The 13,308-nt window shown below is 36.2% G+C and overlaps 1 protein-coding gene across 1 annotated transcript; it reads left to right on the top strand.

Annotated features, from left to right (window-relative positions):
- Positions 1-10,931: 10,931 nt before the first annotated feature.
- Positions 10,932-12,435, top strand: LOC113329660. Its single transcript, XM_026576513.1, has 2 exons — positions 10,932-10,970; positions 11,841-12,435. Exon 2 carries the CDS (start codon positions 11,842-11,844, stop codon positions 12,433-12,435), a length of 594 nt encoding a protein of 197 aa, XP_026432298.1. The 5' UTR covers positions 10,932-10,970; position 11,841.
- The last annotated feature ends 873 nt before the right edge of the window (positions 12,436-13,308 follow it).

Here is a 13,308-nt window from a genome sequence, read left to right as displayed (position 1 = left end):
TCAAATCTACTGGCATCTCTCTTACTCTCTATATTATAAGATGACTGATGAGTCGTTGAAGACCTACACGGGAGAAAGAGTTGACAATGAGTACCTCATCAACCTAATTGATTCACCTGGTCACGTTGATTTCTCTTCTGAAGTGACAGATGAATTACATATTACCGATGATGCACTTGTGGTGGTGAACTGTGTAGAGGGTGTTTGTGTCCAGTCCGAGACTGTACTACGACAAGCTCTTCGAGAAAGGATCAGGCCTGTTCTGACCATCAACAAGATGGAAAGATGTTTCCTTGATCTCCAGATTGTCGGAGAGGAGGCTTACCAGCATTTCTCGAGGTTCATCGAGAATGCCAACGTTATTATGGAGACATATGAAGATCCAGTACTCGGTAATGTCCAAGTTTACCCTGAGAAAGGGACGGTTTCCCAGCTGGTCTGAACGGTTGGGGTTTCACTTTAACCAATTTCGCAAAGATGTATGCTTTTAAGTTCGGTGTTGGTGTCAGTAAGATGGTGGAGACGCTTTGGGGTGATAACTTCTTTGACCCGACAATTAAGAGATGGACTACCAAGAGAACTTCTTCACCTACGTGCAAGCTTGGATTTGTCCAGTTCATTTATGAACCCATCAAGCAGATTATTGCCACTTGTATGAATGACGAAAAGGACAAGTTGTGGCCTGTTTGCTGAATTCGTTTTTTTTACCGGAACACTATAAGCATCAGATGACGAATGTGCTAAAGTGCATACATTAGTATCCGTAAACGGTCGAAATTGTACCACATTCTTAAATAACTAAATTTTGATCACTAACCTTGGTTGTGAGTGTAAGTTAGTCAGGTAAACTATTTGCGTGCAAAGATGAGGCGATGGATGCGGGAAATGGAACACTAGATTGTGCCAATGAAAGTAAGTCCTCCATCATGCGAAAACATACCCGGCGGTACGAGTAAGTTAATTTACAATTCATTTCCTCATGCAAAGGTACTATGGAAGTCACGTCAGGTACCAACCCCATCTAGAACGATGTTTTACTGGTTGCATGTTTTATTTTGAGTTGTGTAAATCTCATGATTTACTAATTTATTTTATGGCTTAACAATTATGTGACTGTCTTTAAGAAGTTACTTATTTGTACACCTTTAAAGTGATGCTCTTTTGTGCTGAGAATTTCAACAACAGGAGATAAAGGTCATTTTGTGATGATTAATCGTTGAACTCGTTGTTGTTATGCACTAGCTCAAAGCAAGAGGTAAGCTTTAAATAATTTTAAAGCAGGCAGTTTAAAATGTGGGGGACCTTTGGCCGGTTGGGTCAATAGGATTTGATGAACATCAACTCATATGCATAAATCCTCCAGAGTCTTAGAGTGATACTTATAAACAGCACTCACGAGTTAAAGGGTTGTTGAGCTTAATTAATTGAGAACTACTATGTAGGAATCTGATTCTCATAAGATTATCCCTTTAGTGTGTGTGACCAGTGCACCCTAGTGTTCCCAAAAGGCTCACTTGAGTCATTTAATGTTTTGGGGTGTAAGATTTATGATCTTTTATTCCGTTCATTTCCTTGGACGAAAGAGAGGAAGTCAGTTCTGAGACTTGCCTTAGAATTTATTGCTGAAATCTTCTTTAGGACAAGTTTTAATTAACATATAGAATCTCTTGTAAACGATTTAAGGAAATAAGCTGAAATATGTGGTTTAGAGAAAATAAGTAATTTTTGAGATTATTTTTGCGTATATTTCACATGGAAGGAAAATCACATGATCAGGTATTAATTATGTGTCATTGTATAAAACACAATTATTTTTGAGAAAGTATCTTGAAAGGTTAATCAGATGTGCGACAAACTACAAGGTTTGGAGAAAATGAGGTGTGCCTGGTATAACCTGATTTTACATATATATTTGTATAAGTTTGGATACTAATCATATTGATTTCCTACATTGTGATATATCTTTTGATATGATAAACATGTTTTACATATACTAATAAATCGATGTTTTTTTTAGATTTGACAGGAAACTAATATGCGGTTGATGTGGTCTAAAGGATCAGTAGGTAACCAAAAGAAATTTTGAGGATATAGTTTCTGTCTAACGTGTTTAGTATGTGATGTAAAGCATATGTGCATGCCCACATTTAACCTGGGAAATTACATGGATGCTCTGACTAGAAGATCAGAGATTGGAATGCATGAGGTACATATTTAATTTCAAATATGTGATGTATATTACACTAACCTTATGTACTAGTGAATGGTACATGTATATCTTATATGCTTTACAACAAACCTATGAAATATACGTGGTATATACGATTTGACTGAAAAACCAAGTTGGCTGATATGATCTAAATGATCGAAGGGAACCAGAAGAAATTCTGAAGGAAATAGTCTTTGTTAAACTCGATGCGTTTAATGTGTGTTGTAATTGTGCAGTATAGCAGGTGCACAAATACACTAGTATATCAAAAGAATTACTGGGATGATCTGATCAGATACTTACGATACTTGTGGTATATCTTAAATTGTGTATGCGATACATATTGTACTGACCTTAAAATATGTTATTGTTTCAGGCTATGGAAAAATCTTAGCTTATGTGTGTACCCTCTTAAGGAGTGTTTATCTAAGGAATTCCTTAAAATAGACATGATGAAATTGATTTTTTGAGAAATCAAAGTTCGTGTGCTTTAATTCAAGCACGAGAGGAAGCCGAATGGCTATTAATATGCTTCTTAGAAGATATTCCTCTGTGACCGAAGCCTGTGACCATCATTGCAGAAACTCAATTGACTATGTGAGTCTAAAGTAAATGAGCAATGACAAAGTCTAGAATACTCAGAGAAGGCTAATTCGGTAAGACAATTATACTCTCTAATGAAGTAATTTTAGTTGATTCATGAAGTCAAAAAGAGAATATCAGTAGACATGTGAAGTCAAAAGAGAACCTCATGGACTTAGTGAAGTCAACAGAAAAATTAGCGATCCTTTGACGAAAGGATAATCTAGAGATGTAGTTTGTAATTATACATCGAGGAGGATGGGATTTAACCTCATAAAATATTAACTTTCCATGAAGGATACTCAACCTTGCTGACTGGAGATCCCAAGATCAAGGTTTCGAATGAGACAACTAATTTGTGGTGGGTACAGGTAAACACTATCAGAGAATTATATTCTTTGTCCCTTCCCTATGGTGTAGATGTGATACGTGACTGCATGTGAAAGATGGCTTTTAATAAGTCTTAATGAGTTCTATAGTTTCAATTTAAGATTGAAGTGGGGTGTATCAGTGAACACTCTTGATGGAACTCACCTATCTGAATGAGGAAGTGGGTCGCTTCCTATGAGAATATGAGAGGGTTCTCTAGAGAATTCTGAGAAAAAAGATACGTCCATGGACAAAAGGGACACAACCGCATGAGCTTGGCAGCAACCTTGGATATATCATGTGTGGTTGTTATGGCGAGTTACACCAAATGTTATACAGTTCAAGACCTTAAGTAGTTCCGGTAACCTCTCACTAAACAAAGGTTCAAAACCTTATGGACACCTATGCCTATTCGTGATATTTCCTGTTTTCCGCGTTTTATCGTATTTTTATTCATATGTGGGGGATTGTTGGAAAAAATACGGTTTTATGTGAATAAAAATTAATAATAAAACGGTTTTCCAAAAATTAAAACACCTTCCAAATTTGTCTCTTAGTTTTTACGGGATAAGTTTACCTTGTATATTTTTGATTTGGGTTAGGGTTTTATATAAGATGAACCTCTCTTCTCTTGACTTTCGTGTAGAGAACTTCTCCTTCGTCTTCTATGTTTGATAAGATGGTTTAAGTGCTAACGTTTTGTGAGTATTCCGCTGCCAAGTTCTCGAAGGACAAGGTTTGAATGTGCTATTCAAACTTTGTTAAGATTGTTGTATATTGGAGGAAGATGTACCCGTAGGGCCATAACATCATCTTTTTTAGAGTGTAGCCCGGAATTCTTGTCTTAAGGACAATATGTTGAACATGCGCCTCAATCTGCCATTACCAGTTTGTTTATTCATGATACTTAACAGGGATCGATGATTCAAGACATCGACAATCTCTCCAGATATGGGAGACGACTCAAAATATGAGATAAGTATTCCACTACACCAAATTGAGTAATTTGTAACACTTAATTGTTACACTAATTGGTGTGACAAAAGTTGTTACACAAATATGTGTGACATCGTTAACAAGTGTAACAATAAATCTCTATCGAATTAAATTTTATTTTAAAATAATCTTGTCACACAAAATAGTGTGACTAATTTCTGACTCAATAAAAAAATATATAAATGAAAAAAAAAAATAACTGAAAAATAATTTCCCCCCATAAGCCAAATGAATACCGCCAAAAAAAATAATAGTTTTTCCCCATTAGCTTTGTAACTTCGTCGGTTTTTCTATTAGCTTTGTAACCTTCGTCGTTTTCAAAAAAGAAAAAATCCTTTCAAAAATAAGATTCGCATCGTCCTTATCTCTTCTTCAAATAATGAGATTCTGACACTAATTTATCAGATAAGTTGTCAAGACGATTGAGTTTTCGTTTAATTGCAGATGAAAGTTATTGTTAATTAGGTTTTCTATAGATTAATATTGTCTAATTATAATTACTCTTCTTCCCTAATCGTATGATTGAGATCCTTTATTATTCTTTTGCCTGAGTGATTTTACTTCTTCATGCCCTAATTTCTGTAATTTTACCATTGCCTATATTTCAGGTTAATGAAATTTGGTACAGTTTCTGTTAAAAATATAAGTTAATTTGTGGTGTTTAAGAGTGCATATGGGTTAAATATGAAAATCCCAGAAGAATAGATTTATCCGGCCCAAAGGGAGAGCTAGAGTACGGGGCTTCCTTCTCCAGCATCTTCTGTAGTTTTCTAGAGAATTCTTTCTCTAGATTTTTCCAAGTTTTTAGGCACGTGTTTCTCCAGAGAATTTAGTCTCTAGACTATTGTTGTAAAATCAGTCCACATTAGTCTAGAATCTTCAGTGTCTAGACAGTTCTCTTGGTCGGTCAACTTATCCTATTAATAGGTGACGATGGGTTCATTTGAAATCCATCTGAAAACTCATGTGAGTTAGATAAAGAAAGAGTGAGAGCTAGAGAGATAAGTGCAAGTCGAAGTGACTTTCTTGTAAGAAATTGAGTGAGCCAAAGTTGTGACACTAAAGTTCCATTGTATCATTTTCATTTCCAATTAATATAAGCCTCACTTATCATTCAATTAACCAACCTCTCTTCCTAAATTCATTTCCATAAACCCATCACATTTTCGCATTGCGCCAACAAATTTGGTATCAGAGCAAATCTAACCCAGTAATCCTAAAACTCTACCCATGGCAATTAACTAAAGTATTCAAGGTTTCAATTATGCCCAAAGTATAATTCGAATATTTGATGGTGAGAGTTATGATTATTGGAGTTTACAAATGAAAACATTATTCATTTCACAAGATTTATGGGATTTTGTAGAAGATGGTTATAAGGTACCCGAGTCGGCAGAAGCTCTATCGTCATGGACGGATGCAGAGAAAAAGGAGTACAAGGAAAACAAGAAGAAGGATGCTAAAGCACTATTATTTCTACAACAAGGGGTAAGCAAAACTATTTTTCCTCGAATTTCGGCGGCGAAAACTTCGAAGGAGGCCTGGAATATTCTCAAAGTAGCATTCCAAGGATCATAAAAGGTAATCTCCATTAAACTACAAAACTTATGGCGAGATTTTGATAATCTACTTATGAAAGAAAATGAAACTATCCAGAATTTCTTTTCAAGAGTTACTGGTATAGTAAATCAAATTAGTAGTTATGGAGATACCATAGAAAATAAAATAGTTGTAGAAAAGATTTTAAGGAGCTTACCGTTCAAATTCGATCACATCGTCGCTGCCATTGAAGAGTCCAAAAATTTATCGACTCTCTCGGTACACGAATTAATGGTTTCACTCGAGGCGCACGAGAAAAGGATAAATAGGTTCGCGGAGCAACCGTTGGAGCAGGCGTTTCAAACAAAAATAAATTTAAGTGAAAAGAAAAATACGGAAGCCAGAAAAGAAATCTCCAGAGGGGGATCATCATCAACATCACCTCACGAGAAAGGGTCGACATCAAATCAAGGGCCCAAAAATTTCTACCGCGGACGTGGAAGAGGAAAAGGAGGTTATAGAAACAACAACCAAAGGTACGGAAAAAATTACTCTTCAAATCTCCGTTGCAATGTTTGCAAAAAGTTTGGCCATGCAACCGAAAATTGTAAATATAAGTGCACCAAATGTGATAAATTAAATCACATGGAAAAAGATTATTGGCTTAACGAAGCTAACTATTCCGAGACAAATGATTCTCAAAATCAAGTATTTTATTCCTGCCTCACCTCGCAACAAGAAGCGCAAGGTATATGGTATGTCGATAGCGGATGCAGCAGCCATATGACAGGAAATAAAGAATATTTCGTAAAATTGGAGGAGCAAGAGATTCCACCGGTCAAGCTCGGAGATGGAAAGTTTCAGAATGTTGAAGGAAGAGGAGTCATATCCGTACGTACAAGGTCAGGTAAAACTCGATACATATCTGATGTTCTTTATGTTCCTGGCCTAGCTCAAAATTTATTAAGTGTTGGACAACTTATAAGAAAAGGGTACTCACTACATTTCGAAGACGGAGAATTCACAATTTATGATAAAATTAACAAGCAATTGGTGGCGAAAGTAAAAATGTCAGGAAATTTTGTCTTTCCTTTATCTATTCCATCAATTGAAAATTGTGCAATGAGTACCAATCATATAGATGAATGCAAGCTATGGCATATGAGATACGGGCATCTCAACTACAGATCCTTGAAGGTTCTAAAATCAAAGAACATGGTAATTGGTCTTCCTAATATCAACGGTGGAGATAAAATATGTGAAGTTTTTATTCTTGGGAAGTTCCATAGACTTCCATTCACAAACAAATCGTGGAGAGCAAGAAGGCCCCTCTAATTGGTGCACGTCGATATCTGCGGTCCGACAAGAACAACTTCACTCAACAACAGAAGATATTTTCTCCTATTCGTGGATGATTATACCAGGATGATGTGGGTGTATATTCTCGAGCAAAAGTCCGAGGCATTCCCTAAATTCCTAGAGTTCAAGGCGTTGGCAGAGAAGCAAAGTGGTCACCAACTAAAGGTTTTCCGTACAGACCGTGGTGGAGAATTTACCTCAAATGAGTTTATCAACTGCTGCAAAGAAAACGGTATTAAGAAGGAGCTTACCATCCGATAAAATCCACAACAAAACGGCGTCGCGGAAAGAAAAAATAGTACGATCGTTGAAATGGCTCGCAGCATGTTGAAAGCAAGGAAGCTACCCAACAGTTACTGGGCAGAAGCAGTCAACACGGCGGTCTACATCCTTAATCGTTCGCCAACAAAATCAGTTCTCAACAAAACTCCATATGAAGCTTGGCATAAAAAAAGGCCCGAGGTAACTTATTTTAGAATTTTTGGTTGCGTAGCATACTCACATATTCCATCCCAACATATAGAAAAGTTCGATGAAAAAGGAGAAAAGCTAATATTCATCGGATACAGCGAAGAGTCTAAAGCATATAGACTTCTAAAGCCAGATACAAAGGAACTGGTAATTTCAAGAGATGTTATTTTTGATGAATTCAAATCATGGGATTGGAATGATGAAGCAGACAACTACGAGTTTCCACTACTCATCGAAGACGAGCCAGATCAGCCACGTCAAGAAGAAAGTACTCCACCAGCAAGCCCGAGATCTCCTAGTCCAACACAACAAAGTCCAAGTTCATCTGAATCAAGTGCCCCACCTAGAAAGGTGCATTTCCTAATAGATATTTATAATGTATCTAATTGTGCTTTTATAGCACTAGAACCTCAAAAATATGAGGAAGCGGCAAAAGAAGAAAAATGGAGAAACGCCATGGACGAAGAAATGCGAGTAATCGAGAAAAATAAGACATGGGAGCTCGTTAATCAGCCAATTGACAAAGAAATAATTAGTCTGAAATGGGTCTACAAGAAAAAATATAATGAAGATGGATCAATTCAAAAGCACAAAGCAAGGCTAGTTGCAAAAGGATATTCCCAGCAACCAGGAATCGACTACAACGAGACATTCACCCCAGTCGTTCGCATGGAAACAATCCGGATGGTGTTAGCCTTGGCAACTCAACTAAAAATGAAGGTCCACCAATTGGACGTAAAGTCGACGTTCCTAAACGGAGAACTTGAAGAAGAGGTGTACGTTGAACAACCTCAAGGATATGTCCGAAAAGGAAAATAAAACATGGTTTATCGTCTCCGCAAAGCACTATATGGCCTCAAGCAAGCACCGCGTGCATGGAACAGCAAAATCGACAAGTATTTCCGAGATAATGGATTCGAAAAGAGTCCAAGTGAGCCATCCCTCTACATAAGAAAACAAGGTACGGATTTCCTAATCGTTTGTCTCTATGTTGATGATTTAATTTACGCCAGCACAAAACAAGACATGGGAGAAAAATTTAAGAAGGAGATGATGAAAGAATATGAGATGACAGACTTAGGACTTATGCGATATTTTCTTGGTATTCAAGTAAAACAATCTCCGGAAGAAATATTCATTTCCCAAGAAAAATATGCAGAAGACTTACTGAAAAGGTTCAACATGATGGATTGCAAACCAATTGCAACTCCAATGGGTACCAATGAGAAGTTGGTAAAAAATGATGGAGCGGCAAAAGTTGATCCAACCTTATTCATAAGTCTAGTCGGCTCACTGATCTACTTAACAAATACAAGGCCAGATATCGTCAATGCAACCAGCATTGTTTCTCGGTTTATGAGCGAGCCAAGCAAATTACATTATGCCGATGCAAAAAGAATTCTTCGATATATCAAGGGAACAAAGGATTTTGGCATCAAATATACAAGAGAACAAGATAATGATTTATTTGGCTTCACAGATAGCCATTGGGCAGGTTCTATTGAAGATCGAAAGAGCACATCAGGCTATGTTTTCTGTATGGGAACAAAAGTTATCTCTTGGAGTTCTAAAAAAAAAGTACGGTGGCACTATCATCAGCCGAAGCAGAGTACATAGCATCAACAAGTGCAGCATGTGAAACAGTATGGTTGAGAAGAATAATGACTGACCTACAACAAAAGCAAACGCAGCCGGCAACTATCTACTGTGACAATATGTCTACAATTGCAATGACAAAAAATCCAGTCTTTCATGGACGAACGAAGCACATAGAGCTACGAAACCACTTCATCAGAGATATGGTCGAAAACAAACAAATCGAGCTCCAATTTTGTCCAACGCAAGAACAAAATGCGGACATTTCACAAAAACAATCACGGTGGATAAGTTCAACCATTTCAGAGAAAAACTTAACATCACAAATTAAGTGGGGGTGTTAAAAATATAAGTTAATTTGTGGTGTTTAAGAGTGCATACGGGTTAAATATGAAAAGCCCAGAAGAATAGATTTATCCGGCCCAAAGGGAGAGCTAGAGTACGGGGCTTCCTTCTCCAGCATCTTCTGTAGTTTTCTAGAGAATTCTTTCTCTATATTTTTCCAAGTTTTTAGGCATGTGTTTCTCCTGAGAATTTAGTCTCTAGACTATTGTTGTAAAATCAGTCCACATTAATCTAGAATCTTCAGTGTCTAGACAGTTCTCTTGGTCGGTCAACTTAGCCTATAAATAGGTGACGATGGGTTCATTTGAAATCCATGTGAAAACTCATGTGAGTTAGATAAAGAAAGAGTGAGAGCTAGAGAGATAAGTGCAAGTCCAAGTGACTTTCTTGTAAGAAATTGAGTGAGCCAAAGTTGCGACACTAAAGTTCCATTGTATCATTTTCATTTCCAATTAATATAAGCCTCACTTATCATTCAATTAACCAACCTCTCTTCCTAAATTCATTTCCATAAACCCATCACATTTCCGCATTGCGCCAACAGTTTCAAGGAGTTTGGTATCACATTGATCTGGTGAGTTTCTGATTCCTGTTAGTTTCATACTTTTTTTGGTGTTGATTTATATGATACAGACTAATTTAACTTGTTTATGCTTAAGTTGCTTGATAAATTGCATGAAAGAGTATGTATATGAAACAGAAACTATCATAAGTCAGATTCAATCTAAAGACAAAGAGAAGGTAGTATAAGCTTGCTATTTGTCTTTCTGGTTGTCAACAACAGCAATTCTATAGAGATTAGAGAGTAGACATTTTCGTACTTTGTGTTAGTGTGTGTTCTAAGACATAATTACTATATTTTGGTTTTCTTATTTTTGCATTTTCCTGTTTTTTTCACTCCTAACTTGTATGTTTCTTTTTACTATCGCTATGCAATCTAGAATCATATTAATATTTCCTTGAATTGCATATATAGTTTCTGTCATGAATATGATTTGTACATACTGGTTAATTTTGTAGAGAACTTTTGTGGATGACAAACCAAAGATTTGCTTGAGAACAACATTTTTGTCCAAAGTTGTAGCCATTAAACATGATTTTGCACATAGTATTTTGTCACTTCTCCTTGCATACAGTAGTATACCAAAATGTTCACTAACAGGCCAGTCCATAACTGAAAAATCCATGAACCCATTAGTATAACCAGTTCAGGTGGCTCTTTTTTACTATGAAGTGTTTTTACAAATGTCTTTCTAATTATTTAGTCTTAGTTCACGCACTACTTGTTACTATTGATCCTTTTTCAGTTTGTATATGAAAATTAAGCAAATTATTAATGAGAAATCGTAATTAAAGGACAGTTAATGTTGTTAGTTCCATTTATTAATGATCGTTTCTATTATCAAATCTTCTGCCTTTGTAATTGATGTTTTTCCTAATTTCTATTTTCAGGTTAAAAGAAACAGTTGGTACGATTTCAAAGATTTATTTGCAATCACATCAGGTCCGTACTAAATAACAATATGATTCCTGTGTTAATTTACTTTCTCTCTCTTTTTGGTAAAGATTTGTATGATACTTAGTCAATTAGTTAACTTTTCTGTGCACACGTTCTTGTGGTTTTCTTGTTATGCAAACACTGGGTTTGTTTCGGTGTTGTGATTTTTGCTTATGTGAATGTGATTGCTTACAATTTCTTAGGAAAAGTTAGTTTTTTTGTGGATCTGTAGCTTTACTATAAGCAAATTCTTAAGAAATGTCAAGTCTTTTATGCATTTCTATAGCTCAAATATGTTAAAATGTAATGCATAAGATATAATTTGTACATATTAGAACTGCTTGTTGGGAGATTAGATTCATGAGAATAGTGTGTTCATGTTTTGTATTGGATGAATTTTTCTGCTGTTAAGTTTTGCTTGAAACTGAATCAAAGAGATCTGGTTTCTTACGAAACCACTTGTACATTTGTGGTACTATGACGGGTTAGTAGAAATTGGGTAGTGCTCCGATTTATGAAACCACTTGTACTGTTATTGATCGTCTTGCTTGAGTAAACAGAGAAAATTTTTCATACTAAGAATATAACCAAGTTGTTACCTACTTGACCATTTGATCCGATGGGTCTATAGTGTGTACTTTGTGGCTGGTTGTGGTCTGAATATTTAGGACTTTATGCAAAATATTTCATGAAATGTAATCTCATAACTAATACTTAAGTATAAGACTTGAAAAGGTATATAATACAGTTTTTAATGCAGATCCATGTGAATAATGTCTTTACTAAGCACAATCCTCGTTTCTTTTGCTCTGTACTTATTTTAAAATTCCATATATTGTTATGTATAGTTACCTAGTTTTTTTTAATGGTTTGTAGAATGTCAGATGTGATTCCAAAAGATTGGATGGATGAAAGTGATATTTTTAGCAAAGTTTATCGAGATGGGGTTAGATACTTTATCACTTTTGCTGTAAGATATGGTTACTCAAAGTCGATATGTGCCTGTCCTTGTAATAAGTGCCGAAATATAAAGAATCTAGAAATTGAAAAAGTTAGGCAACATCTGTTAGAGAAGGGTATAGACAAGAGGTACCGTATGTGGGCTTTACATGGTGAGAAATCAACTAATAGAAGCACAGTCCGTTCAGTACAAGAGGAAAACATTAGTGAACCAAACAGGGATGAAGGGGTGCCTGAAATGAGAAGATTGGTTGATGTTGCATTTGGAGTGCATGAAATGGCAGATGATGACATTAGTAGGGACGAGGCAGGTCAGTTAGAATCTTTAATTGCAGAACCTGATTTCGGAAAACAATACGAGAAATATAAGGTCTTAGCTGAAGAGAAACTATACGCTGACCATGAAGGTAACCATACAACTCTATCTGCTGTTGTTGAACTTCATAACATAAAAAAGATATATGGTATTTCAGGGAATGCCATGAGCTCTATCTTGTCAACGGTGAAGTAGTGGCTTTCCGAAGGTAATACTTTTCCTGATAAATACCCCGCAATGAAAACAATGTTGACTGACCTTGGAATGACTGTAAAGTCGATTCATGCATGTGAGAATCACTGTATTCTCTATTATAAAAATTATGAGAAGGAAAGAAGTTGTCCTGTATGTGGAGTTAAAAGGTATAAGGAAATAGAGGGGAAATCGGGGGAAATGATAGAGACAAATAAACCTGTTAAAGTGCTGAAATATTTTCCGGTAGGTGAAAGGCTTCAGAGATTGTATACTATACCATGGATAGCAAAACAAATGACATGGCATCATCGAGCGGAAGTTTCTTCTACTCATACGCGCCATCCAATTGATTCACCTCAATGGAAACTTATCAAAGATAAGTTTTCAAATTTTGCTGTTGAGGGAAGAAATGTTTGGCTTGGCATTGCTACAGACGGGTTTAATCTTTTTGGTTTTCAGACTACATCTCACAGTTGTTGGCCTGTTATTTTAGTTCCATATAACCTTCCACCTTCACTGTGCATGAAATCTGAATTTCAAATGATGTCATTGTTGATACCTGGACCTAGGGCTCCAGGTCAAGACATTGATGTTTCTCTTCAACCACTAGTTGATGAGCTTAAGCAGCTATGGGATGTTGGAGTGACAGCTTTTGACATGGAGCAGAAAGAGAGTTTCCAGTTGAAAGCTACATTATTTGTAGGGATTCATGACTTGCCAGCGTATGGAATCCTGTCCGGCTGTAAGTATCATGGTTACTTCGGGTGTCCAGTATATGCTGATGATACTCAAAACATTCGTCTATCACATAGTAGCAAGAATGTATACACAAACTATCGTCGTTTTCTTCCTAAGAGGCATCCATTTAGAAAG

The sequence above is a fragment of the Papaver somniferum genome, unplaced genomic scaffold (genome assembly GCF_003573695.1).
Source record: "Papaver somniferum cultivar HN1 unplaced genomic scaffold, ASM357369v1 unplaced-scaffold_117, whole genome shotgun sequence".
Classification (NCBI taxonomy): Eukaryota; Viridiplantae; Streptophyta; class Magnoliopsida; order Ranunculales; family Papaveraceae; genus Papaver; species Papaver somniferum.
The sequence above is the reverse complement of the archived record's forward strand: the minus strand, read 5'-3'. Positions and strand labels throughout refer to the sequence as shown.